Source organism: Diorhabda sublineata, chromosome 11 (genome assembly GCF_026230105.1).
Source record: "Diorhabda sublineata isolate icDioSubl1.1 chromosome 11, icDioSubl1.1, whole genome shotgun sequence".
Taxonomy (NCBI): Eukaryota; Metazoa; Arthropoda; class Insecta; order Coleoptera; family Chrysomelidae; genus Diorhabda; species Diorhabda sublineata.
In genome coordinates, this window is record NC_079484.1 from 1,682,952 (window position 1) to 1,710,415 (window position 27,464).

The 27,464-nt window shown below is 29.0% G+C and overlaps 4 protein-coding genes across 7 annotated transcripts in view; 2 read left to right on the forward strand and 2 right to left on the reverse strand.

Moving 5' to 3' along the window:
* Nucleotides 1–160: 160 nt before the first annotated feature.
* LOC130450468 (multiple inositol polyphosphate phosphatase 1-like) lies at nt 161–12,736 on the reverse strand. Of its 3 annotated transcripts, none has more exons than XM_056788853.1 (10): nt 12,491–12,736; nt 4,018–4,131; nt 3,715–3,849; nt 3,292–3,467; nt 2,456–2,581; nt 1,751–1,904; nt 1,583–1,683; nt 1,317–1,429; nt 1,073–1,264; nt 161–428 (listed from the first exon to the last, which is right to left on the reverse strand). In XM_056788853.1, the coding sequence occupies exons 2-10, from the start codon at nt 4,070–4,072 to the stop codon at nt 257–259; spliced, it is 1,224 nt and encodes a 407-aa protein (XP_056644831.1). In that variant the 5' UTR covers nt 4,073–4,131; nt 12,491–12,736; the 3' UTR covers nt 161–256. The 3 variants fall into 3 exon arrangements, with proteins under 3 accessions (XP_056644831.1, XP_056644830.1, XP_056644829.1); XM_056788852.1 differs by lacking the exon at nt 12,491–12,736 and adding an exon at nt 9,146–12,197; XM_056788851.1 differs by lacking the exon at nt 12,491–12,736 and having other exon boundaries at nt 4,018–4,624.
* LOC130450470 (monocyte to macrophage differentiation factor 2) lies at nt 4,942–12,154 on the forward strand. 2 transcript variants are annotated; one of them, XM_056788856.1, is made up of 5 exons: nt 4,942–5,333; nt 5,864–5,939; nt 6,919–7,164; nt 7,218–7,470; nt 7,687–12,154. In XM_056788856.1, exons 2-5 carry the CDS (start codon nt 5,866–5,868, stop codon nt 7,873–7,875), a joined length of 762 nt encoding a protein of 253 aa, XP_056644834.1. In that variant the 5' UTR covers nt 4,942–5,333; nt 5,864–5,865; the 3' UTR covers nt 7,876–12,154. The 2 variants fall into 2 exon arrangements, with proteins under 2 accessions (XP_056644834.1, XP_056644835.1); XM_056788857.1 differs by lacking the exon at nt 4,942–5,333 and adding an exon at nt 5,363–5,695.
* On the reverse strand, nt 11,731–13,642 carry LOC130450397 (uncharacterized). The gene is made up of 2 exons (XM_056788770.1): nt 12,893–13,642; nt 11,731–11,754 (listed from the first exon to the last, which is right to left on the reverse strand). The coding sequence occupies exons 1-2, from the start codon at nt 13,640–13,642 to the stop codon at nt 11,731–11,733; spliced, it is 774 nt and encodes a 257-aa protein (XP_056644748.1).
* A 5,057-nt stretch (nt 13,643–18,699) lies between these two features.
* Nucleotides 18,700–27,464, forward strand: part of LOC130450138 (guanylate cyclase 32E) — a 41,243-nt gene continuing 32,478 nt past the window's right edge. Inside the window, exons 1-5 of the mRNA XM_056788341.1 lie at nt 18,700–19,007; nt 20,029–20,249; nt 25,135–25,317; nt 25,516–25,633; nt 26,137–26,286. Coding sequence (XP_056644319.1) covers nt 18,722–19,007; nt 20,029–20,249; nt 25,135–25,317; nt 25,516–25,633; nt 26,137–26,286 — 958 coding nt within the window. The 5' untranslated portion in view covers nt 18,700–18,721. The remainder of the gene's footprint in view (nt 19,008–20,028; nt 20,250–25,134; nt 25,318–25,515; nt 25,634–26,136; nt 26,287–27,464) is intronic.

Below are 27,464 nucleotides of genomic sequence, written 5' to 3' on the forward strand. Positions count from 1 at the left end.
ATTGTTTTTTGTAGGTAAACAATTTATGTGACATTTGAACTACTTTTCATAGTGGGAAAAGTATCAAATAATTAAAATTATTCTTTTGTAGGTAAATAATTTATGTGACATTTGAACTACTCTTCAAAGTTGAAAAGGTACCAAGTAATAAATAAAAGACTGAACGGAAAATGTATAAATATATTAGAATTCAATAATTAGTACATAAATATATGATGAAGCTATTTAAAATAATCAATTGAATAATTGGTCATCATCATTTCGAAGAATGAGTCCTTCGGCACATACTACTAAAATCACAGCTATTAATACTGGGGAAATAATAATCTCTCACAGTGTTTAATTCACACAAATCTGAATCTGGACATGCAGGTAATCTCACAATATTTTCTTGGTGCATAGTAAGAAGTTTTGTTTCCGGTCCACATCTTAAACAAAAAAAAAATACTTTTCAAAACTGCTCATTTACAAAAACGAGTACAATTTAAGTAAACGAAATGGCCACAACACTTTAAAAGAACAAACAGACACATAACGAAGCATGAAACCGTCAAAAAAGTAACAAAAATTAATAATAGACGAAAAAAAAACAAGAATGAACTCAGGAAATAGATAATAATAGCAAATAAACTAAGAAGATTTGGAGAACATGATAAAAGATCTGAAACCGTAAAAAAAGACAAGAAAAAATTAAGTTGTAAGAGGAAACTAGTATCAAAAACAGAATAACTAAATCGATGAAGATATAGAAGAAGCGATGATAGAAATGGGCAACCAAAAATGAAATAAGAAGGTATATCGATCACGAACAATAAAATTATCTATCCAAGAACGAATATGAGATTAAAAGGAAGTAATGGAAATGAAACAACTTAAGAACAATCGAGAAAACACAAAATAAAGAACGAAGACTTTAAGAAAGTATCAAAAACAATAATTAATAATAGAAAAAAAACAAAGAATGAACTCAGATTATTAAAACAACCAAAAATGAGATGAATAGACAAAACAACTAAGAAAAAAATGTATCATTTAAAACATGAAGAGGTTTAACGAAATAAAAAATACTTACTCAAATGTAACAAAAGCTAAATTGGATCCAAACGAGTCTATAAGACTCGTTTTCCATTTTCTATTATTGGAGGTATCATAATTTTTGGCAGTCAAAGTTTCTTCGTCTTTATATAAACCGAGGTGAGCTAATAATTTCAATATGGTTCCGGAATGGGTCAAATATATATTCACTCTAGGAAAACGGTTTTTACTGAAAAACAACATTTCAATAAGACATTCTTCTCATCTCAATGTGAACTTACGTCTGCAAAAAATTTATCATATCTTTAATCGCTGGACATGCCTGCTTGTAATTTAATTCATGACCGTAACCGTCTTGCCAATAACTTTTTAAATCTTGACCATATTCCAGTACCTACAAATTCTTTTTTTTTTTTAATTTGCTGCATGATTTGTGAGAAAAAATACAGTTACAGTAAAAAATTTGACATCAAAACGTGTATATTGAAAAATAAAATTTTCGAAATGAATTTTACAGCAACGGAACTGAATTTATCTAAAATGTTACCTTCAAATTATCAAGACTGAAGAAAGCACACCACGGTGATTTACTCTTCTTGTTCCACGCGGTTTCATAAGCGCACATTTTATAAATAAGAACTATATCCTCTGAAACAAAAAAATAAAAATAAAAATAAATTTTCACAAATTAGTAAATATATGTGTACGGATTTACCTGCATTTAGAGGATTGTCATCTAATTGCAATCTCTGATTAACGTCTTTCACCAATTTATCAATTTCGGCACCATTTTCGAATAGTGTAATTTCTCTTAAAGCCCCAGGATTATTTTTAATATCATATTTCCATTTATCACATAATTTATAAAACTAAAAAACCAACCAGGTAATAAAGAACCTGTACGATTAACAAGAAATTGAAAAAATTATAAGATCCAGAAGACTAGGATGGGTGGGGCACTTAAAAAGAATGCCGGAACCAAAAATGACTGATATAATTATTGTGGGAACACGAAAGACAGAAAAATCCAAAAAGAAATGGTATGCGGAGATACAAATTAATAAAGCATCGAAAATTATTGTGTAATTTTGCGTTTTTCATTCAATTATTTATATTTATATAATAATTTGATTTAAAGCCAAAGATAAATCTTTAACCGCTGATGATGATTGAATAATTGCAGAAATTCCAACTTTAAAATCATTAAAATTTCATACAACTTACGTGACACCTCCTGTATGTTATAATAATTGAAAACAAACATTTCACAATATTTTAATAAACTATTAACGCCATTATCTACTAGCAAAGATTATTTTTTACTATTTTAAGCATATTTGTGTCAATTTTTTTTAATAAAATATTGAAATTTTTATTTTTTTGTTTATAAACCATTTACATAATAATAATTTGAACTTACCCTCAATATTGGATCTTTTTTTAAAGGTTCCGGAAACCAAACATCTTTCGCTGTAGCTTTTCCAAATAAACCGGCTGCGAAATAGTAAGCGCTCTTCTGAGTCCTCTGCGAATAAGTATATTTGAACTGAAAGAAAAAAAAATCAAGTTAACCACTATTGTATCCTAATAGGCTATTCCAGAACATAACAAAACTTTTATTTCTCAAAAAACACTTTCAAACTAATTCAAAATAAAACATGATTCACTAAATTAATATTAACTGCTGTATAGAATAAAAAAAATTCCAAATGGGTAAAGATGATGATAACGTAGTAGTAGATTCACCAGTTGGGCTCCTTAACTCCAAACTGGCAACTGTAGAACAGAGAATATAAGAAATAGTTTCACTACAAATTTATTTCGAGACACTGAAACTTTTTCGAATGAAATGGTAGTTCGACAACAAATTTATTTCGTAGTTACAAAGTTTCCCAAGAAAGTATTTGACTCTCTATTTGCCCCATTTCTCAAAGCTTTTTCTATTGTTCTATAGCTGATACCACAGGTTCTGGCCTATAAAACAGTTTAGACAAACTTTTGTAAGTGGGACTACAATGTAGAAGCTAGAAATATATTTCATGTGTGGCTGAGAAGACTTAGAAATCGAAGAAAGTGTTGATTTACTTGAAGACACATCGAACACTAGGCAGAGAACCGAATCACAGGTTAACGAAACAGAAAATAGTATGGGAAATTTTATTCTTTATCTTTGATATTGAAAACTGCACGAATTAATTAATTCCAATAATATTTCATTCAGAATATAATAAAAAGTTATATCAATTTTAACTGTACCTTATAAGATGTATTGCTGTAGACTTCGTCAAACAAATTAGGAAATCTACTTTGCATTCTTTCTGCTAAAATTAGCATTTCTTCTTCACCTTCGTGAGTCAATTTATTTTTTTCATCGGGATCTAAACTGATTTTCCATTTACGTAACAAATCCATATCTCTATGTTTAATAAATTCTAAAAAATGGGGTATGAATATATTGTGCGAAGAAAGCAAAATAACACTCGAATATACAAAACCAAAAGATATAAAAGAAGATCTGTTATTCACTACCTATGAAAATATAGTGAAATATTGCAAGCTAGTATCTTAAATTCATTTAAATTTGAGTAATATAGTAGTCGTTAATAACCTATAGGGTTAAATATGGAAGAAAATACTGTAAATGAGTCTATTTTACACCTAATGATTATATAAACTTACCATTAGGTAAAGCAGAGCTGTCGAGAACAATTTTTTTAATTTCTGGTAAACGATTGTTCATTTGTTCTATAAGTGAGTATTTTGGATTTCTCGTTCCATGTCTAATTACCATCCAAACTTTCTTCGGGGTACAACCTATAAAAGACACATATAAGCAAATAAGTGCCTTTAGTACGTGAAATGAGAAGTTTCCACAACATTTTTATCATATTTGCATCGATATATTATTATAAATAATATAGTGTACACATAATCTATTCCAAAATAAACAAATCACTTTACGATATTGGAATATCATATTACCTGGATAATCAATCCTGTCGAAACTTTTGTTGGATACTATCCGATATGGAGTCATCTTTCCTAGATAATTTTCAAAGGGATATCCATTGTTGGTACACTCTATCGAAAGGTGTACTAAAAAGCATATCAAAAACGACGTTGCAAATCGCAATGCACCACTCATGATTTTGCATTAAAAGAAACTGTAAATTTTCAGTTCGTACATTACTTATACACTTTCGCGAAGCGATAAATTTGAATAATTTTAACGGGGTTTGACCGAATTTTGAAAGAGGTTAGTTAACTGTAAACCCGCATCAGTGTAGGTCGTATCTTCATAACGACAATTTCCAATAAAACGAACAAGTCTGATATTTATTGTAAAATAATTTTGTAACTTTTCAAACCGCGATTCAGGAGAAAAAAGCTTATAATCCGTGGGTATTTTGATTGGTGTCTAAAAACAAGGTCGACGAATGACACTTGTCACAGAAATTCATATTAAAGGTTAAATATTGCATATATACGAAGATAATGATATTACTATTTTATTTATAAATAGTAAAACGTGAAAGTAATGAAATTTCATTTCATTGTATGTTAATTTTTTATTACAACCTTCCTATTTCTTCTTCTTTTTCGGATATACTAGACGTTTGTCTTTTTTGAAAATTCTTTTCATCTACAGAAAGAGGCCACTAAGTTAACCTAACCTAACTTTCAACGCAGTTAGGATGTAAATATTATCCTGTATAACAATTTTTTTTTGCAAATATACTATTAAATACCGACAATGAAGTTATAAAAATATATTTTATTTATACATCTGTTGTTCATCGTGCATATTACATTTAGTTAAAATCAAGGTTTTAAAGGTGATTAGTTGAAAATAAATTTGTAAAGAGCAAAGTCCCGTTTATAAAATATGTTTAATTTTAGTTCTGTACAAAAGTACAAGCAGTTGGTAATTAACTTTCATCAAGGAAGTTGTGAAGTAAATCAAATTATACGGGTGGTGTTTCATAAGTTGCAGTATCGATCGAATTTAATTAGTAAAGTTTTAGTGTTTATACATTATTCAAATAGGTTAAAAAGTAATCTCATTATACCTTTTATAGCTAATAATCCTTTTAGTTACGCAAAAGGGAAACCTCAAACTACGTTCGTATCGTTATCAATTATAGAGAGTAATTTTTTAATAAAACTTATATCCTGATTTCAAACTATCTTTTTATTGACTTTAATAAAATAATTTTTTGCAAATCCATTCGGGCTATTACACATCATACTTACTTGTTGTTGTGCGGTTAATACTGTTAATACCTTAAACCGGACAGGTGAGAAAAATATTTCATAAAAACATCTCATTATTTAGCTTCAATGTTATGCAGTCTATTGTTTTTCATCATCTGTTTGCCGCCTTTTTTTTATTACATTCCCGCGGCCGGAATTCTTCATAATATCAATTAAATATCAACAGATTTATATCGATTCAATATAAAAACAAATGTGCATTGAAATCAAATGTTTATATTAAATTATAAAATATCGTTTTTTAAAATTTGATCGTGATATTTTTTCACGAACTCTCCGTTGATGAAAATTGACGTGGCAACACTGTGAGAATGAACATCCAGCTATTGTCATTCGCTTGCTAGACGGCGAGTGCTTAAAGTGTTTTTGTTCATCCACATTCTTGGTTAGTACAATTGTAAATCTTCTTTATTAAAGAATTATTTATGTAAAAGATAATTTTTCGTATAAATCGAATTAGTATATTTCCCGATTCACTATTGATACGAGAAAAATATGGCGTTTCATACAATATCAAGAAAAATCTGTAAATAACGATCGTTCGAATTTTTAGGTATGATAAGCAGTACAATTCTGAAACAGTACCTTTTGTATATTAATAGAAATACCTATTTGCAGAAATTAAAATGGTAAGTAGGGGTTTAAAATAAAACTAGAATAGACTATTATTTATTTCTAATAAATTATCCTTCACTTGGGTCTATATTTATACAAATGTTTATTTTGATAGTTCGTGTTGGAGTTACTAATTGATGTTAAATAATTTCTAGACAAAATATAAATAGAAATGCATGAAAATTTATCCAGTTAGTTTCAATTGTTTATGATTATGTAAAACCGAAATACAAAAAAAATTTTTTATAATTTCTGTTGGTTATTTCAGGATTATTCCTTCTAATTAGGACTAAATGTAATAAATCTATTGATTTTTGTTCATGAGTACAATAATAAATGAAATGTATGGCATTTAAAATTAAATGGTGAAATAAGATTTTAATTTATTTTTACTTCGAACCGATTTTGATTTCTTTAGTGGGCCCCACTACTTCTTAATCCAACACTGGCTCTGTCTCCTGCTAGTTTAGGGCTTTTCTTCTACTATTTACTTCTCCTGATAACACTGACAGCTTTTACCACTTTCCTTGTAAGTCTATTACATTCCGAGTATATTTCAAACCGATTTAACTTTTAATTTTTTATTATTATCAACTCTTCTATTGTAATTTCTTTTCTACATTGTCCCACCTTGTTTTCCCCATTATTCTTCTCAAATGCTTCATTTCTTATTCCTCCAATTTTCATATATGTAATTTTTTCAATTTTCCCCCTTTTTATATTTGTTTTTGTTGATAAGTAGCCCCAATTTCACTTAAATACAAATTTTGTATATTCTAGTGATCAAATACGTTTTCTAGATTTTGAAAAATTGAAACAAAATTAGTTCCACATATTTTTGATAACGATATATATAAAAAAACAAGATTAGTTTTCCTTTCGTTGATTTTTTTGTTATATTTGCTTTAAAATTAATATAACTTTCATATTTATTCTTATTCAGTGTTGAATTTGAATCCTATGCTATATAAAACTCTCTAATTTCTTTTTCAGTATACAATGGATGAACAAAAAGGCACTCGCCAAAGAGGCATACTGCCCTACGTCTGTAGAACATGTGGCAAACATTATAACCCACGGTATATGGATAATCCCTAGTATTTTTGCTACTCTTGAATTAATAAATAGATCTGAAGATGGTAACCAAATGCTCTCTGCTCTAATTTACGGAGCTACTCTGATATTTTTATTTTCGGTTTCAACTTCTTTCCATTGTGTATTTTACTATAATAAACACAGGTAAATAAAAACGGTGTTGGATATCTTGTAGGTTTTGAAAACATGATTTTTAGACAATTAAAAGATGTCCTCCACCGTTGTGATAGAGCGATGATATATGTGTTCATTGCCGGTTCGTATTTTCCATGGCTTACACTTGAAAAACTTCCACACGAAGGATGGGCTTCCCACATGAGATGGGGAGTGTGGTTTTTAGCCGTAATCGGTATCACCTATCAACAAATCTTCCACGAAAAGTACAAAATGCTCGAGACTATCTTTTATCTTATTATGGGCGTGGGACCGTTTTTTCCCATCATATGTGAGGTAAGTTTCATTTTCTTTGCTATACAAATAGTCCTATTGCTATATCTGAATGTAACTAACATTAAAGATGTTTCCAAAAAGAAATAAATTCAAATTAAATAAGGAAGGTTTGTTTATAACATTTTTTGAATTTGAAGATTAGGGTTAGTTGTTAATAATTATGGAAATTATAAGACTTAATCCTAGAAGAATCTTTTTCTTTTGCTGTTTTTCCAGCATACGTTTTTGGGGTTGACAGAATTATTCATCGGGGGACTGATATATATGGTAGGTATAGTATTCTTCAAAAGCGATGGGGTTATACCTTTTGCTCACGCAATATGGCATCTGTTAGTGGTATTAGCTGCGTATTTTCACTATTTTGCTATACTAAACTATCTGTATCCGTTACCTAACACAAATTGATGCTACTGCCAAATAAATATGTTGTGTAGTGTTATATGTACAAGAGGGCAGAGTATAGTTGGTTATTGAAAAAGTTTGTTACGATTTTATTATATATTTGAGCGAAATAATACTCATAAAGGTATATTGATAGATATAATGCTTTGAAAAAGATTTATTTGCTGTAGAACTAATATTTTTGGAATCTCATGAACAAATCAATTATGTTAGGTAAATAGAAATTTACTTTTTTCAATTTTAGTAATACATTTTACAAATAATATATACAAACTTTCATTTATAGTTATATAACGAAAAACAATGATAAAAGGAAAAATATTTACGAAATATTCATAATATTCAATGTAAATTCCATTTTAAAACGTTCTTATGTGAGGTAGAACATTTTTTAACCAATTGTAAGATCATATACTTCAAGCATAGCCATTTACAGCTATCCTATATAAAATAATTAATCAGAAAAATTACAAGTTTTGTATCATCAGCTAACGATATTGGGACACAAAAATTTTTTTTTAAAAATAGGAAAATGTTAGTTCTTATTCATAAGGAATCAAAATTTTCAAATATGAATGAATAATTATTAAAAAAATCCCGAAACTATAACACGTTTCCCCGGAATCTAATTTTTTCTATGATCACGATAAAATAAACGATTTCACACGATTTGCATAATTAAGAAAAAATGTATATTCACCTTAAAAAATACTTGTCTTTTCTACTCATTTTAATTCCATCAACGAAAATAAAATTTCAAAATAATCATAACCTCACTTTCACTTGTTGGTTGATTTTTGTTTCGAGACTAATTTTACCATATAATTTTATTGCACAATATGATCAATAGGTTGGAATAGCTTGGAATATATGTAATTTACTAGGTTTTATTGGTAAAAAGTAAAAGATGCCCTACGCAGCACTTTGCATTCAATCTATCTAAACTAAATATGGCCGAAAGGTCAGCCATATTGATTTACCAGTAGGAAATTGAAAACAATTTTTCTTCGAAAAAACCACAAAACCATAAAATAAATGGAACAAAAAAAGCCGAGAGGAAATGGGTAATACCAATTTGGTGATTTTTACGAAACCACTATCGTTATACTTTCTCACACACACAAAACACATTCTTTTCAAATTTTTCACTTTTTCCACTCTATTGCTGACGATCTACATAAATTTATAAAAGAAATCTTGAGAATATTTGTACACGGAAAGAAAACAACGTTGGAAATAATTTAAATTTATAAGAAAGTTTTACACTACTCACCCACAGTACAGAATCCATTTAAAAATTTTATGTATGTGATAAGTTGAATTTAAAACATATTAAAGAACTCAAAATTAACGAATTATCGCTCACTATTAATTGCATTGCACTTAATTCCATCACTGAATAAAAATTTAATTGTAATTTAAATTTAGAAAAGATTCACAACACTTTCAACTGACGGATATCTGCTGTCACGTAACAGTCACACATATCTAAAGGCACGTTCTCACGAATCGATTTTAGTTAAACGATTTTTATTGATAAAGCAAAATGATTACTCCAATCAGGTAGCGGGATTTCGTACAATACTTGTAATGTATAAAACAGGGTGAAATATTTAATACACGTATGTTAAAATAAGATGCAAGTTATAGACAGGCAGATGGGTTATGAATATTCGTTTAGTGATCAACAGACGCCATAATTGATTACATAGTATGACATTTAGTGAAATTACGCGCGAAAATTAATATTTTAATACGATGAAGAAATATTTTTACGGTTATTTTTATAGATTAACAACTTTTTCAACAACAAACAAACTAAACTTTGGCCCTTTATTTTTAAAACTATTTTATGGATGTCGAAAAAATAATTCAGACAAAGAACAAAAACAAAACCTATAAAAAAGTTCTTATAATAAATTGAGTATGGCTGTAATTGATTTGCTGCTAATTTATAAACTATCTTTTATGAACAAAGCTTTTATTTATAAAAGTATCGAAATAATATGAACTTCTATAACTTTTGGAGCTTTATAGTATTTTTATTTGTCTGGTCTACGATATGGACTATTTTTTTTTATAATCTCATCTGCATAAAAACCAAAGAATTTACAAATTGTTAAGATAGAAACGACAAATATTTAATAACAATTGAATATAGTATCAATTTTTAACAACATATAATATACAGGGTTTATTTTTTACATTTCTTTATAAATTTAATTATATATTGGGTAAATCTTGTTTCCTCAAACACAACCAGGTGAAAAGTGCCAAAATAATTTTGTACTATTTCTTATAAACATTTTGTTCAAATAATCAATATTCATATTGTGATTAACTGCATATTCGTTACATTTTTTCATAAAAATTTTCGTTATCCAACTAAAAAGAAACAGTATTTACCTTATATATTATTGAATTGTATTTTTTCACCATTCATTCATTTATATTCTTCATTTTCATACTGAAAACTCGTTATACTGACAGTAGAATCTTGTGAATATATTCCTACACTATTTAAAACCCAAAATATTACGAAAATTTGTATTTTTGGTCTTTGTTCGTTTGTAAAAAGAGACTTTTTGCTATTGGCAACATCAATAATTGATGGAATTTAAACTGGATCACAAGTGATTACGAAACTATTGAAAATTAAACGCGAGATTTATAGTAAAAATATAAGAAAACCGAATATCGTAATACGTAGTAAAATGAGCGGGAAACCGTCTTTATAAACGCGGGATTCGTCTTTAGCCGCGTAACCTCGAAGAGAACTCGTGACAGCGCCGTGCTTCATGCGTGGCAGTGGGATGGAGTGGAGCAATAATAATTATCTCTCTTATATATATATTTTTGTGTAAAAAGCAGTGGTGCCTGCCATGTGGATATTACTGAACACACCATTTACACTACAACTTCAACAACACTCACAATTACACTGAATTACACTGTCCGACACCCATTTCGATAAACAAGTTATCGTCTTCAGAGACAGAAGGTGAACCTTCAGTCGTTGTGATTGTGAGTGTTGATGTAGTGGTAGTGTAAACAGTATGTTCATATGAATATCACCAACGGTTACAAAACTTCCAACTTAGCCTGTGGATAGTGATCTTAAACTTCTGTAGATTGTAGTGGGACGTCTGCCTGTCGAATAGGTCTTGCAAATACTCCTCTAGGTGTGATCATGTTGGAGAGCTCGGGTAGCATCGGTAGTTTCCAGTCAACTCTGTTGCTATCCACCCCATTTTAGACCGGTATTGAAGGTGTACAGAAGAAAGACAGTAAGTGATAAGATTGAACTCAAACCTTTCTGAGGTGTGTTACTCAGCTAATCGATGAATGACAACAAGCCGGACAATCTAAATTTATTTAGAAATGTGACATCCAAATCTAATTTTATTTTTATCCTTGAGAATCTACTAAAACTATTTTGAAGACGTATTAAAATGGATTATAACGTATAGTATGATAAAGGTCTTTTAAATGATTGCGCTAGATGATGATAAACTGCCTGCTATGAACTAATATTTGCTTATTGACACCAATTTTTCATAATTATTGTGTTATATATGCATATTTGGTCATTGGAAAAACATATTTACTTTATATACCTGACTAGTTGATATTTTGCTCATTTTATATTTAGGCGAAACTTTGTTGTAGTAATAGTAGTAATTTATTAAAAAAATATAGTTCGTATTAGTTTTTTGCTTAATTAAAAAATTTAGTACTGTGTCAAGGAATCATTAGGATTGTAGTTCTCCCAACTCAACAGTCTTCCAAGCAGCTAGACAATGTAGTATATTTCTACAATTATTGGTTTCCGGAGCAAAATTTTGTATACAGCATAAATCATATTTCCGTTAGTATAATTCGCTTAAAATAAATAGGATATAAAAAAAATAACAAGTAGGGAATTATTTTCCTGTATCTATACTCAGCTTTTTGTATTTTCAATAATTTTAATTGTGATATACTCATAATAATTTTGAATTAAATTTTGTTTAAATCGAATCCAATTGTAATACAATTTTCTATAACGCAAACAAAATGTTGCAATTATATGAAGAATCTCCCAATTTAGTATTAATAATAATGCTTAATCAATTATTTTACTATATTTTTACTTTTATACAGAAGACTGTTATTTTTTTGTTGTTTTATGTTTAAATTTACATCTAGAGATGCGTGTGTACATTTAAAATTAAAAAGAAGTACTCAAATTATATTTCAAATGTTGTATGCATTTTTAATTAAAAAGGCAGTCAACTATAAATGTGTTTTATTTGTATTACCCTTATCATTTTACTATCTCAATGTAGTCCCTAGTAAAATCAACTTTATAATATATAATAGATTTGAAAAAAACTTTTGTTACTAAATACGTCATATAAAAAGAATGCTATACATTTAGTGATCTTTATTTTAGGTCACTTTCTATTAAAATTTCATTCAAAAGCATATAATATTGACGTCAATTTAAAAAGCTTTTAGACGAAATTTTTAATTAAAAGAGATTAAAATCAAGATAATAAATTAATAAAACTATATAAAAGAGGTCTAAGAAGTATGAAATTAAAAAAATTCATTATATTTACAAAATATTACTCACTCTTTACTAATAAAGCTGGACAAGGCTCAACTGAAATGATTTTTCAACATAACCTCTCTTCTGTTACTTGAAAGTTATTATTAGTATCCATTATCAACAGGATACAGAAATAGTCCAAAAATTGTTCTTTTGAACAAGAATAATTAATATTTAAAGCAAAATGCACATTAATTAACGTTTATTAGCACAACCTGTTCAAAGAAATTTGGAAAATAAGATTGTTGTCAATGGCAACCACGTTACATTGACAGGGCAAAATGACTTATGACAGGTGTTGAAATTTCTTCAAAACTTTTTTTTAAAGACTTTATTCGGGTAGTAACACAGCTACTTAACATTAAATTAAATCAGTTAATTGAAACAATTATCTTATAAATACAATTATTCATTAATTATTTCTACAATTTTTGAAATTAAAGCATTAAAATGGTCGGTATGAATTTGGGAGCCGTTAGCTAAGTCTTCCAGAATTTTATCGACGTTTAATGTATTTTTGTAGGAAGTAATTCTAAAAGCGGAAATTAATATCCCTATTGGCAAATAGAGTCTGCTTTGCATGAGCTTTTTAAATACCTGTAGCGCTTCGTTGCTCACAATATACATGTTTTTAAGCGAATAAAACCAGTGACTTCTTGTTATATAAAGAGCTTCGAGGATTTCGCAACATAACGAGATAATCGATACTCTGATACAGCTTTGCGTTTCAAACTTGGAAATAAAAGTTTTCAAATCGTCAACGTCGTTATTTATCGGTAAACTGTAATCGAAGGTTTTGAGAATTTCCATTTCTTTTTGTTTTATTATATTTGTGTGGTAATTTCTGCCTGTCATTCTTCTTAGAATATTTTGAAGTATTTTTATTTTCACGTCTTGAATTCCAACAACTTTACCACAAATGAATATTGTAACTACTACAGTCAGGGCCGGATCATCTATTTCTTCTTCTAAAATAGCCTTTCTTCTGATATATTCTTCTAAAGTATCCACAGAAAAAGCAAAAACATGGTTGTCGTGCCTCAATAAATTACACACGTCTTTCACTAAAATTGTTGTCGCTCTATCTAGTTGAGGTTCCAGGTATAACTTCTCATTTAGGAACATTTCTTCTAACCAATCCGTTAGTAATTCGCTTTCAGACGTAATTATATTCATTTTGAAGAACTTGTGACAAAACTATTCGAAATATGGGGATATTTGTTGTTTGCTATTATTGACATTTGTATGCAGAATTTATTCGTATAGGAATACTCATTTTGTAATATATTCATGACGTCATTTCCGTTATAATAGATAAAGTTACTATAACTAGTAGACGTTCCAGATATAATTTCTCATTTAGGAACATTTCATCTAACTAATCTGTAAACAATTCGCTTTCAGATGTAATTATATTCATTTTAAATAGCTTGTGACAAAACTATTCTAAATATGGGGATATTTGTTGTTTGCTATTATTGACATTTGTATACAGAATTTATTCGTATAGGAATACTCATTTTGTAATATATTCATGACGTCATTTCCGTTATAATAGATAAAGTTACTATAACTAGTAGACGTTCCAGATATAATTTCTCATTTAGGAACATTTCATCTAACTAATCTGTAAACAATTCGCTTTCAGATGTAATTGTAATCATTTTAAAGAGCTTGTGACAAAACTATTCTAAATATGGGGATATTTGTTGTTTGCTATTATTGACATTTGTATACAGAATTTATTCGTATAGGAATACTCATTTTGTAATATATTCATGACGTCATTTCCGTTATAATAGATAAAGTTACTATAACTAGTAGACGTTCCAGATATAATTTCTCATTTAGGAACATTTCATCTAACTAATCTGTAAACAATTCGCTTTCAGATGTAATTGTAATCATTTTAAAGAGCTTGTGACAAAACTATTCGAAATATGGGGATATTTGTTGTTTGCTATTATTGACATTTGTATACAGAATTTATTCGTATAGGAATACTCATTTTGTAATATATTCATGACGTCATTTCCGTTATAATAGATAAAGTTACTATAACTAGTAGACGTTCCAGATATAATTTCTCATTTAGGAACATTTCATCTAACTAATCTGTAAACAATTCGCTTTCAGATGTAATTATATTCATTTTAAATAGCTTGTGACAAAACTATTCTAAATATGGGGATATTTGTTGTTTGCTATTATTGACATTTGTATACAGAATTTATTCGTATAGGAATACTCATTTTGTAATATATTCATGACGTCATTTCCCGTCATAATAGATAAAGTTTAGTTCTATGGTCTGATTCATTTCTATTATTTACATATAGATGGGGCTATTCTTAATATATATAAATATAGAAAGTATGCAACCTCATAAATATTTTTAGAAATGCGGTTGTAATTGTACAATATTTATTATTTTTTATTGTGTAATAAATGAAAATATGTTATTTACAATAGTCAGACAGTCATCGACGTAATAATCAACGTAAAAATGAGTAGTTTTGAGCCGATCCCTGTAACTCCAAGAGTTAAATGGAACCTGTTGATTCCCGACAAGAAAATTTGGAGTTTGCGCGAATTTTCGCTCAAGAAAATCTAACGGTAAATAATATTCCGGATTTCAGTTCCGTTGCTGATGTTTTGCTATCGGTTATAAGGGTGGTCAATACGTTATTTCGCGCGTAAAAACTTCGCGGGTTTCAAACAGTTTTGTTTAATAAATATTTTAATATTTATTGAAAGAAAAAAATTTATATAAATAAAAACAGTAGGTAGAATAGTGTACACGATATATTTTTGAAGCTTAATTATAAATTTCAAAATAATTATTTACGTATAACTCTTTTTTAGATTTTTAGCAGATTATTTAAAGCATCAGAGCGAGTATTAGTCATCTTACACATTCCTAGTTTTGCCAACATAAAAAAACAATCGAATAAATAATTTCACTAATAGATAGGCAACACTAATTATACAGTGTAATTGAGGTTATCTATCTATAAGGATAAATTACTGTTACTACAAGTTATTTACAGTTTTTTAATTATTTGTATTTTGTATTTATATATAACAAATTCAAATCTCAAATCACCGAATTTGTTGGGAGTGAATCAACGACAAAAATAAGAAGTGATTTAGTGTGGTAAATAATAGAATTTCTCGCAGACGATGGCGTCGTCTTCGGTGATAATGAAATTTCATCCAATCGTTTTTCGTCTCATTCATAACAATATATAAAGACTGTTATTGCTGTGGATAAGCGACGAATTATAGATTAACGCAAGAATTGTCTCTGGTTCACGCTATTTATACAAGGACGATTCAATAATTAAACAACCATGTTATTACGTCGAATAATCTTATTGATAATCCGGTATATTTTACATAATGTGAATATTAGCGTTAAAACGTTCCGCTCAAAATCAATGCTGTATGATAAATTTTTGGTATACTTAATCAACGCGAGAAACCCATAGTCTTACGTCATACCACACCTTAGTTTCGATGATGTTTTTGAACGTCACGTCCGGTCCGTCTAGATTTATTTGGTTTGCTTTTATCTATGTCTTTGTTTACCTTTTTACAAGCGATCCGCGAAGTTTGTATTAAAAAAATATGTTTGTTTAATGATATTGATATTCAGGGTTGTTTACAATTGAAATGAGGTACGTGGGGTGAAATATTGCCGAGATAAAGTCGGTTTTTGCTGTTTGAAGACGGTTTTTCAACATTTATTTTGTCTTATTAGAATTTTTCCATATCTATGTTTTTTTTTCTATTCAAAATATAAATAAAAGATGATTTTGTGATGTGGTCGATCTTGTATTTACATTGTTGTCAGATCTTTCAAATATTCTTGAAATAAGAAAAATGTATTCTTTTATATAGATTTTTTTCTATACTTTTTCTTCTGAAAATCCTTGACAAATACTGAAAAGTAACGATTCCTGTACATAAATATTATAATATATTAATTATATCTACATTTACGAGGCCTTTCACATAAATAAACTATTCTTGGGACAGGTACTTCTGGGACCATCCTCGTATATTATATTAAAATGATATAGAAGCTTTACAAATTGTCAAATATATCATATATAAAAAAATTCTCAAATACATAAAATATGATAAGTATTTATATAGATATTTTATAAAATGTATATGAATTTATTACAAATACGAACTAAATTATGGTTCAATGTCCTACATTTCATGATGGCGTATAGGGGGCGTGGTAAATTATTTTAAAAGTGTCTAGTGTTACTCGAGGCGGAAAGAAAACATAATTAATTCTTTTATATAGATTTTTTTCTATACTTTTTCTTCTGAAAATCCTTGACAAATACTGAAAAGTAACGATTCCTGTACATAAATATTATAATATATTAATTATATCTATATTTACGAGGCCTTTCACATAAATAAACTATTCTTGGGACAGGTACTTCTGGGACCATCCTCGTATATTATATTAAAATGATATAGAAGCTTTACAAATTGTCAAATATATCATATATAAAAAAATTCTCAAATACATAAAATATGATAAGTATTTATATAGATATTTTATAAAATGTATATGAATTTATTACAAATACGAACTAAATTATGGTTCAATGTCCTACATTTCATGATGGCGTATAGGGGGCGTGGTAAATTATTTTAAAAGTGTCTAGTGTTCTTCAAGGCGGAAAGAAAACATAATTAATTCTTTTATATAGATTTTTTTCTATACTTTTTCTTCTGAAAATCCTTGACAAATACTGAAAAGTAACGATTCCTGTACATAAATATTATAATAAAGTAATTATATCTACATTTACGAGGCCTTTCACATAAATAAACTATTCTTGGGACAGGTACTTCTGGGACCATCCTCGTATATTATATTAAAATGATATAGAAGCTTTACAAATTGTCAAATATGTCATATGTCAAAAATTCGCAAATACATAAAATATGATAAGTTTCATTATATTATCTAATAATATCTGACAACACTGTAAATTCACAGAAACCTTTAATCGAGTACTAGTTTTATATACTACATACTTTCGCCGATTAGTGTAGAGCACTAATTTTTCTTAATTATCAGGATATATGACATTAATTTAGTACAAGTAAAATCGTTGTTTTTTTTAACAATTATTGTTTACGTCTTTTGAGCTGGGCGATTGTATATTCATATATACTACGACGCAGCAAAATGCTTTTTTGTATTCTATTCCATAAGATGAAAATTATTTGGAATGAATAGTTAAAATTTAGATATTGATCAGTTCTTGCAAACGAGGCGTTTCATAAGTCTTATTTATGCTTGTTCTGTTTTGTAAATATGACAATTAAAATAGGTCATAAAATTCAACTCTGCTGGATATAAATAGAGAAAAATCACGTCAAAATATAATCCGGAGTATTTATTTAGATATTTTAGTTATTTTATAAAATGTATATGAATTTAATACAAATACGAACTAAATTATGGTTCAATGTCCTACATTTCATGATGGCGTATAGGGGGCGTGGTAAATTATTTTAAAAGTGTCTAGTGTTCTTCAAGGCGGAAAGAAAACATAATTAATTCTTTTATATAGATTTTTTTCTATACTTTTTCTTCTGAAAATCCTTGACAAATACTGAAAAGTAACGATTCCTGTACATAAATATTATAATTTAGTAATAATATCTACATTTACGAGGCCTTTCACATAAATAAACTTTTCTTGGGAAAGGTACTTCTGGGACCATCCTCGTATATTATATTAAAATGATATAGAAGCTTTCTAAATTGTCAAATATGTCATATGTCAAAAATTCGCAAATACATAAAATATGACAAGTTTCATTATATTATCTAATAAACGGAATATCTGACAACACTGTAAATTCACAGAAACCTACTAGTTCTTTATACTACATACTTTTGCCGATTAGTGTAGAGCACTAATTTTTCTTAATTATCAGGATATATGATATTAATTTAATACAAATACGAACTAAATTATGGTTCAATGTCCTACATTTTATGATGGCGTATAGGGGGCGTGGTAAATTATTTTAAAAGTGTCTAGTGTTCCTCAAGGCGGAAAGAAAACATAATTAATATCGAAATATTTATTTTATTATATACACATTAATATTAAATTTATTAATCATCTTGTTTATAGTCCATTCGAACTAAATTAAATGTTCAATATACTAAAAAAAATCGACGGGAATAAATTTTATTTGTGATAGATGATGATGCGACTTTCAATCGGGCTGATAATAATGACTTTAAAAATTTCGCTTGCTTCCGATAACACGAGTTTCCGAAACGAAATTACGTGCTCCGGTCCCACAGGAAAATTGAAAGAAAATAAAAGTTCACCGAACTATTCCGTGTTATACGAATATCTTAAGGGAACTGGAGCTCACAATTTTAGTGAATCGGTGACGATAGGTTTCCTAGGGGTATACAGACAGGCTCAGGTTGTTCTTGGAGCGTTGCCGTTAGCGGTAGAAGCAGTTAACGAAGACAAAGGTAGGTTAAAATAGTGTTTCGTGTCACACATATCAAACAACCTGATGTAATTATCAATTATAAAGCATCACTATATGACTAATTAATAAAATTGAGTAAACTAATTTAAAAATAAAACGAAATTTTACTGCACTATTATACAAACGCTGTCATTTTACACTTCTACAAATTGAATGCCGACATTTTTAAAACGGTTAGTAGTTGTGTTCCGCGCCTGCATGAATCATGGCCGATAAAGGCATATTTTCACGAGTCGATCTATATCAATCGATTAAATTCGTAAGATCTAGGTTGAAATTGAAAAAGTTTACATGGTAGACAATGCAAGTTTAGTAGTAATAGAAAATTTTTCAATTTGTTTCCGACTTAGTGATTAATACAATCGTTTAATTGAGTCTCGTGAAAATACGCCTTAAGAAAAGCAAATCATCTACCAGACAACATAAAAAAGTATCAAAGTTCATCGAATTTGAATTTCGTATCTCAAGTTTGGTTGGAAATTTCATTCTAACGTTATTAATCTTTAATGTTTGTTCGAGACTTTCATTTAGGTAAATACCAAGACACAAATCTCAACTTTAGCATTACCATAAATAAATTAACTTGAGAAATGTTAAATTTGAAAATAATGAACATAAAAAGTATCTTAAAAAGTAATAAAGAAAATTGTTCATTGAAATGTATTTCAGTAATCAAATACTGATTATTCTATGATTTAGTTCAAAGTTTTTCTATTTAACTATACTTATAAAAGCATTATGCGCATGCCCAAAAATGAAATGTGCTTCTTTGTAACGACAAGTGAATTTGGTTTAACTAAAACGATCGATATTTCAAAATATCGATTTTTTTTTAGATAATAATCGATTAAAATCTGTAATCTGGAAATATTCAGAGTTTATTGCTTCTTTATATTTCATATTAATTTTATTTATTATAATAGGAGAGCACCTACAAAAAAAAGATATTTTTTTCAAATTTGAGCATCTAAACTTCTGTCGTTAGAATATTCCTTTTCCAGACCTCCTACCTGGTCGTCGTTTGAGTTACATAGCAGCTGATATTGGTACTAATCCACCAGAACTCGGTTTATATCTTCGCAAATCATCTTTAGCTGCACAAGCTATTAGAGTCATGACTGAGATGAGAGATAACGGAACGGTGGCATTTATAGGACCTGACGACACGTGTTCTTCGGAAGCTTTGGTGGCGGCGGCTTGGAATTTACCGATGATTTCTTATGTATGTATAAGAAAAATGATCAAATGCACGTATAATCAAATCGAGATTCCTCGTATATAACAAATACTCGAAATGAATCAAACACAGATCACCTATATTTAGATAGTTTACGATATTTGGTCTAATTGGCGCCATCTAGAGATTCAACCTTTAACTATTAATTTGACATGCGTCAATGAATAACAAGTGAAAATAGAACTTGAAACAAGCATTGTTGATATCCGGCAGCCATCTTGTAAAACGTGTGAAATTTTTAAAATATGGGAATAAATGCTTAAATTAATGGATTCGTATAGTAATACTCAATATTCTAAAGATTTTCAAAAAATTATCACTGTAATCGGTAAACAAAGACTTTCGAAAAGGTAAAAATAATATATAAACAGCACAAATCACAATGGATGATCACAATCGTTTCATGCGTAATATTATACATCAACAATGCACTATCAACATAAAATTATTTATTTTTCGTAATTTTTGCCCAACGTCCGTTCAATCTAACAAGCATACCCATATTATAAAACTTTTAACATTAAAATAATTGACCTTGAGACAACTGGTTCAAGATCAGACCATTAAGAAAACGAAATGGCTACTGTTACTTCCCCGTTTGCATAAATATTTCCACTATTTGATTATGTGAAAATATATTTTTTGTGCTTTAATTTTAATTAAACAGTTGCAAATTATTTTTTTAAATAAACTATCTGTCCTGATGTGAGTATCTATGTTTTTTGTTTATCTATGTTACAAATTTAGACGCTATATGTATAAGTAAAGAAGAGGAAGGAAGTTGGATGTCAGACAGGTGATAATTTCAAGTTTCCGCTTAATGAAAATTAATGAATTTATTAAAATACAATTACTGGCGTGATTAATAGTTTTAATTTTAATTAAAGTAGAATATCGAATGCAGTTTCTTGTTATTTTATACATAATGTCAAAGTAGAAAATTTGTTTAATTCAATTAAATCAAAATCTAATACTTTTTCAATATATATCAGCTTGTGGCCATCGGAACTTTGTTTGTCTCCAACCAGTAAGTTAATTAAATATCGAGTTCGACTATTTAGTGAGGATTATATACATTAACGGCATTAAATGTGCCGTTTTTCATTTACTTGTTTTTGTTTATATTCGTGATGTTTTTGTCGATTCGGGTGTTAAGACCTAATGGAAATAACGGCTTTTGTAAATTTCTAGATCAACTTATTTAATCAGAAAACATTGATTAAATTTAAAAGAGAGATTTTTTCATATATTAATTTCATTTTATGGGTTGATTATATTTTTTGACACGTCTTCGTATAACAAACCATAGAAATAAAAATAGAATAATTGGAATAAGTAACAATAGCACCACTCGAAACTTCGACGTAATGACGAATCAGAATATAGTAGAGAGAGATAGAGCATAGTAAACTAACGTTATTTTTCTCTGCATGAATTTAGGAAGTTTTCTCTCTCTGTCTTTAATATTAATTCTATGGTACAAACAGTTCGGTCGAGTCCATTGCGTACTAGGAGGAGGAGTTACTGTCTACGTATCCATTGTTTTACATTTTTTAAGTTCAGAATCAGTGTATTGACGATTTCTAAATTTTTATTTCTTCACAAAAACAAAAATTCGTAATGGTGCGAATGATTTAGTTCGAAATAAAAGCTAGATGCCCCAGTAACCTTGAATCGATTTTATAAAAACATTTTTTTTTCTCAATAACCAAATAGCGATCTATCACATGATTATTCGATTGAAATTATTTACTCAGAAAATCGTTTCCTGACGTATATTTTAAGAACCTTTTCGAGAACAAATTTTCGCTTTCTCAATTAACTACAAAATGGAGTCGGTATGAAGATTGAATGTGTAATATTAAAGCCGAAAATTGGAAAGCATTGGATCAATGTAACATTATGTAAATTTCGTAAACGATTTTCGTTATTAATTATAAAGGAGTCTTGACAAGCGTTCGTCATTTACGGATAACACATTATAATAAATCAGATTGTCTGGAATATTTCAGGTATTGAATTTCTATTCAAATTGATGTATGTATGACAATAATTAATGAAAGGCATTTAGTTTTTCCGAATATCGTGTTACGATTAAAGCAATGTTTCGATAGATACCAGATTTATGTTAATTTCGGATTGGGTGATTTGAATATAGATACGATGGAAGAGGAAAATATCCATCGTACAATCAAAATCCGATATTTAATCACAGTAGATCTCCCTAACATGACGTTAATTAATTAATAAGTAGGTGGGAGGATAGGAAAACTTGAAAAAATATCTCTTTGAAGTTTGCTAACGGTTCCTTGATTATACAAGGTATAGTCGTTACAATATATAAATTAATTAATGATGATGGTGACGTTGGTTGATTATACAGGGTATAGCAAAAACGTTCTATGGTAAAAAGTCATTAACTAGTAACGTTTTAATTAGAGACAGACAAATAATACGATGTTGATCAATATACTTTCGTTGATACTACAGGGTGTGGTCATAACTTTCGAATGGCGCCAATTAAACGATACTTAATGATGATATAATAGTTTATACAGTGTGTAGTCATAACTAAGGATTTGAGTTTTTTGAATGGCTTTAGAATGAGAATTCGTTAATACTTTTACGATTAGTTGATTATACAGGGTATATCCATAACTAAAGCTGTAAATGTCAAAGTTGAATTATCATATAATTTGTTAATAATGGTACGATTGCAACGTATACAGGGTAAATCATAACTAAGATTTTAAATGTGGCATTACTACTACTATAGCGTACCTTTTGAGGTTTATACAGGGTATAGTCGTTCAAAGGCATTTATTTAACGAAAAATCTGGGAATATCAAGATTTTTAGTGAAAAAATATGAATTAATTATAAGAAAATGTTTCGAAAGATATATAATCGACCACGAAAGTTATAAATTTAATAAAAATTTGAATAAAACGGTTGGAATGATGCCACCCACACTTTTTTAAGCATTTCCATTTAAAAGAAAACCGTTAGAAATATACGGCTGCCGAAAAGAAACTTTTTATGAATGTACTTACAACAAATTAAATTTTTATTTTCGCCCAACTGAGTTTTTTCATTACTTTTAGTCTTTATTTCAATGAACTTATCGCTGTTATTAGTTCTAAAGTTAACATTATCTCTTCAATCACCCAGACACTCGATTATTCAATTTCCATAAACTTTCTATAGACATAATTTTGTATACAGGGAAAAAAATTATAAAAGGGTCTCCAAAAAATGTAAATTTAAGTAATTAAAAGTATATTTAATGTATTAATTGACCATGGGTCTACGTAATCACAATTCATAAGCTCGATAAACACAAATATTGCAAAAAACGGCTAAACAGGTTGAAATAGTACTAAAATTTCACATAACCCTTGGTTTAAGTACCCAACCCTTAATTTTTTCCATAAATTACACAAAACTCTGTATATTACAATAAGATAAGGGGATGTTCGTTAAATCGAACCTAATCTAAAAACTTTTTACGTAATTTATGATAAAATATTGATCCCATAACTTAATTTCAAAGAATGTCTGCCCAAATAACAGTGTTGCCTTTTAATTCGAATGAACTGGCATCTACTTTTGTCAGATTTTGTCGATTAACAAGCCGATTGGACTCGATCGTCACTTCTTATTTATTGATGTCTTTTGATGTGTCTTAAATCAAACTCCAGCATACGTTTTAGTTCAATATGACATCAAAAATTGATTTTTTTCATTAATTTTAATAATATTGCTTCGTGTTCTCTCTACTGAACCGGAAAAATTTTTACTCGAGAAAATATTCGTCTTCTTAAAGCACTCAAATAACTACAAATAGGATTTTGTGAATCAAAAGGAGACGATATCTTAATTAACTGCAAATTGTTTTCATATTTATACGAAGTTTACGACCTCAAGAGTATTTTATTTTTCGAAATCGAGTTACTTTACGATGTCATTTATTAGGTAGACTACATAGTAATCAAATGGAATAATAAAAGTATATATATATATCAGTTTAACAAGATTTGATTTTCAAATTTCGTATTGGAAAACAGAAAGATATGGTATTAAAGAAGCAATTACCGCCGTTAGGTACGATTAATACCATCTAGCGGTATGAATTTGAATTATTCATTTGATATCTCTCATATAAAACAAGCAATTTTAATTCTATCGATAACATATAATTAAATTGTTCTCTTCCGCGGGTTTACACGAATAATTCAGTAATTAGATATTGGGATTACCCCGTAATAAACACAGTTATAAAAAATATTGGATATTTTCATACTTATTAAAAACTATTAATTTCTGACATATGACACATGTAATACTGGTCAAGTTCAACCAAATAAGACGGACGGAAAACTGAATGACAATTACATTATATTAGAGGGAAAATTTGTTGGTAATAAAATTTGTTTATAAAAGTAAAGATTGTTGAATAAAATGTGGTAAAAAAGCTCAAATATACGGCGTAATTAAACAGTCCAACAGTTTCATACTTAATTCTTGTATTTATAATGATAATAATATTGTGAAAACACAATTTTTTATCAATATTTAAAATAACCTCAATAAAATACTTATCAGTAATCAGTAGCCATCTTGTAAAACGTTTCAAATTTTTGTAAGGACACGGGAATAAATTTAAAGATAATGCATTGTAATGGCAACAATGAAATTTTAATGAAGTTTTAACTAAAAATAGAAAACTAACTCGAATTCAAATCACCTCCGTAAACCATCTATAAAATAGGCAATTTGTGGTCTTACTAGTTTAGTCTAACGTTTTTTTTTTGGATATCATATCTCCAATATAATGAACTCGTTTTTTAATGAAATTTTTCCAACTCCAGAGATGCAGTGAAACAAAAGTATCAAATAAAAGACTTTTCTTTACATTCGCAAGGACTTTACCGCCATCTAGTAAAGTATCGAAAAGCGTCGTCGCTCTGTTACGTGCTTTTGATTGGCACACTTTCGTAGTAGTTTCCGGAGCACATCCAGCGTCTGGAAGTGAAGTCCAGGAAGCCATAAAAGTAAGTTATTTACTTTGGCGCAGTTCTTTTTATATCTATGATCGTTAATGTACTCATCGCTTTTAGTTTATCTATTAACAAAATGGTTGTCCAGTCCAGTGTAACTATTTCAAATTATAGATTAGTCTCGGATTGATCCCGAATTTCTTGTCGCAACAAAGTATCATAGAACTACACGGAATTTTGTTCTATTTACAGGAGCAATCGCTATTCCATGGACTTACAATTACTGACACGAAACGTTACTCTGATTATATTCCAGAGTACATTGAACAAATGGACAAAATCGTTGCAGAAACTTATAAAATAACCAGAGGTAAGTACTACACACTGTTGCCAAATCTCTTGCGTTTTCGTGAAAATCTCTGATTTTCGTTCTGATTACGTTCACCGTTTAAAACGTCAAACTTTATGAGGAAAATGTCATAATTGACGTATTCACATTAGTATTGCCATACTTCAAAACTTAAGAAGCAACCCTCGTAGAGGTTCACAGAGCTACGATTTAATTATAAAAAGAACGTTTTTACCCGAATCACTAATTTGAGGTTATTCCTTTGGGACAGTTTGGATGTTTCCGTTACTCAGGAAAAATAAAATCCTGATTCCTTAATTTGAAAATCACGTGCTAAACACGTATATCGTTTATCGAATACGTGACTACCCCCTAGCACCCAAATTTCAATAAAACTCCACCAGAATTTTGTAGATAAAACATATAAAAAATAAAATAAAAGATGATCTAGTAACTAACACGTGGCATGATTAATTTCTTGTTTTATTTATTACTAATATCAATAAATGCTTGCCTTATTGCAGTTTATGTATTTGTGGGCGAACATATCGCGTTAATAGATTTTGTAAAATGTCTACAAAAACGAAAATTATTGGAATCTGGTGATTACGTCGTCATCTCCGTAGACGACGAAATATATGATCCGAACAGACGGATGGAGTTAATGCGAAGAAGTGAGTTTTAATATTTCATATATATACAAACCATTATTCGAATTGAATTTACGCTTATAGCACCTGTGACATGCATTTAGAAGGCAACAAAATTTAAAAAAACAATGTATAGAAATAAGAAATTGCATTTTTTAAAATATACTCTGAATACTGATGTTACCTTTTTTGCTTCCAATTAGTCCCGAAAGAAAACCAGGATGTGAGATTATCTTCTTATTTTCGGAATTGTCGCAATACGAGAAAAACAAACTTCAATAACTTTGTTGAAAATCATCCAAAAGACAAGCATAAAGACCTCCATTTTGTTTTCCAATTAAAGTTTTCTGGTAACGCCATTGTAGAAGTTGTTTTAAGTAACATTTTCTTGGTTTTCCAGTTGCTCACTAGTGTCTTGATTGGAAGTTATGTGGTAAAAGTTGATAATAATCTTTAATATGCGGTTTACAACACTTTTTATGAACGTAGGGATTTCTTAGTTGTATAGGGTTTTCGGCTTCATAAAACACCGGGAACATGAAAAACACTCTATTTATATTGAATTTTAAAACGGGTTCACAAGTGATTATAACAAATGAAAAAGAAACACCAGATTGATAGTGAAAATATCAAGTATTGTATCACTTAAAAAGCGCGGGAAACTATCTATGGCTGCATAATCTTCACCGTTTTGCACTCCGTTATAAACTGATCCCGCGCTGACAGATCGATAGCAACTCGATAAAAATCTGTGACAGTGGCGTACCTCAGACGAGGCAATGGGATCTTATTTTCGAAATTCCTGTAGTACGAAAAAATAAACTTTGATGACTTTGTTCAAAATAATTCTAAAGACAAGCATCAAATTATAAAAGAGCTCCATTTATCTAATATCTCGTTAATGTTCTGATGATAATATGGAAAAGAGACATAAATTTGAGTACTTTGGGAAATTTTGAGGAATTTCATATAAACGATGATTTCTCATATTCAAACTAATTTATTGCTATATCAACTTCATATAATTGACTAATAGTGATTGAAAACTAATTACAACCATTATAATCTAATCACACAGATAATAATTATGATATTCGCTTTCGTTTGTGATCACTCTTGTTCTGCGACCCTGTTACCCTGCGACAGGGTCGTAGCAACCAAATTAACACATTTTTAAATTGCAATAGTTCAAATGAGATAGG

Bases quoted from the DNA above. Each gene is read 5' to 3' on its own strand.
- LOC130450468 (XM_056788851.1), bottom strand. From the start codon at position 4,180: ATGAGTGGTGCATTGCGATTTGCAACGTCGTTTTTGATATGCTTTTTA. The intron at 1,265-1,316 runs GTAAGTTCACAT...GTTGTTTTTCAG, and splicing joins ATGATAAATTTTTTGCAGAC to TAAAAACCGTTTTCCTAGAG. The intron at 429-1,072 runs GTAAGTATTTTT...TTTTTGTTTAAG, and splicing joins TTAGCTTTTGTTACATTTGA to ATGTGGACCGGAAACAAAAC.
- LOC130450470 (XM_056788856.1), top strand. From the start codon at position 5,866: ATGATAAGCAGTACAATTCTGAAACAGTACCTTTTGTATATTAATAGA. The intron at 7,165-7,217 runs GTAAATAAAAAC...CATGATTTTTAG, and splicing joins TTTTACTATAATAAACACAG to ACAATTAAAAGATGTCCTCC. The intron at 7,471-7,686 runs GTAAGTTTCATT...CTGTTTTTCCAG, and splicing joins TTTTTCCCATCATATGTGAG to CATACGTTTTTGGGGTTGAC.
- LOC130450397 (XM_056788770.1), bottom strand. From the start codon at position 13,642: ATGAATATAATTACGTCTGAAAGCGAATTACTAACGGATTGGTTAGAA. The intron at 11,755-12,892 runs GTAGAAATAATT...ATTTATTTTAAG, and splicing joins ATGCTTTAATTTCAAAAATT to CGAATTATACTAACGGAAAT.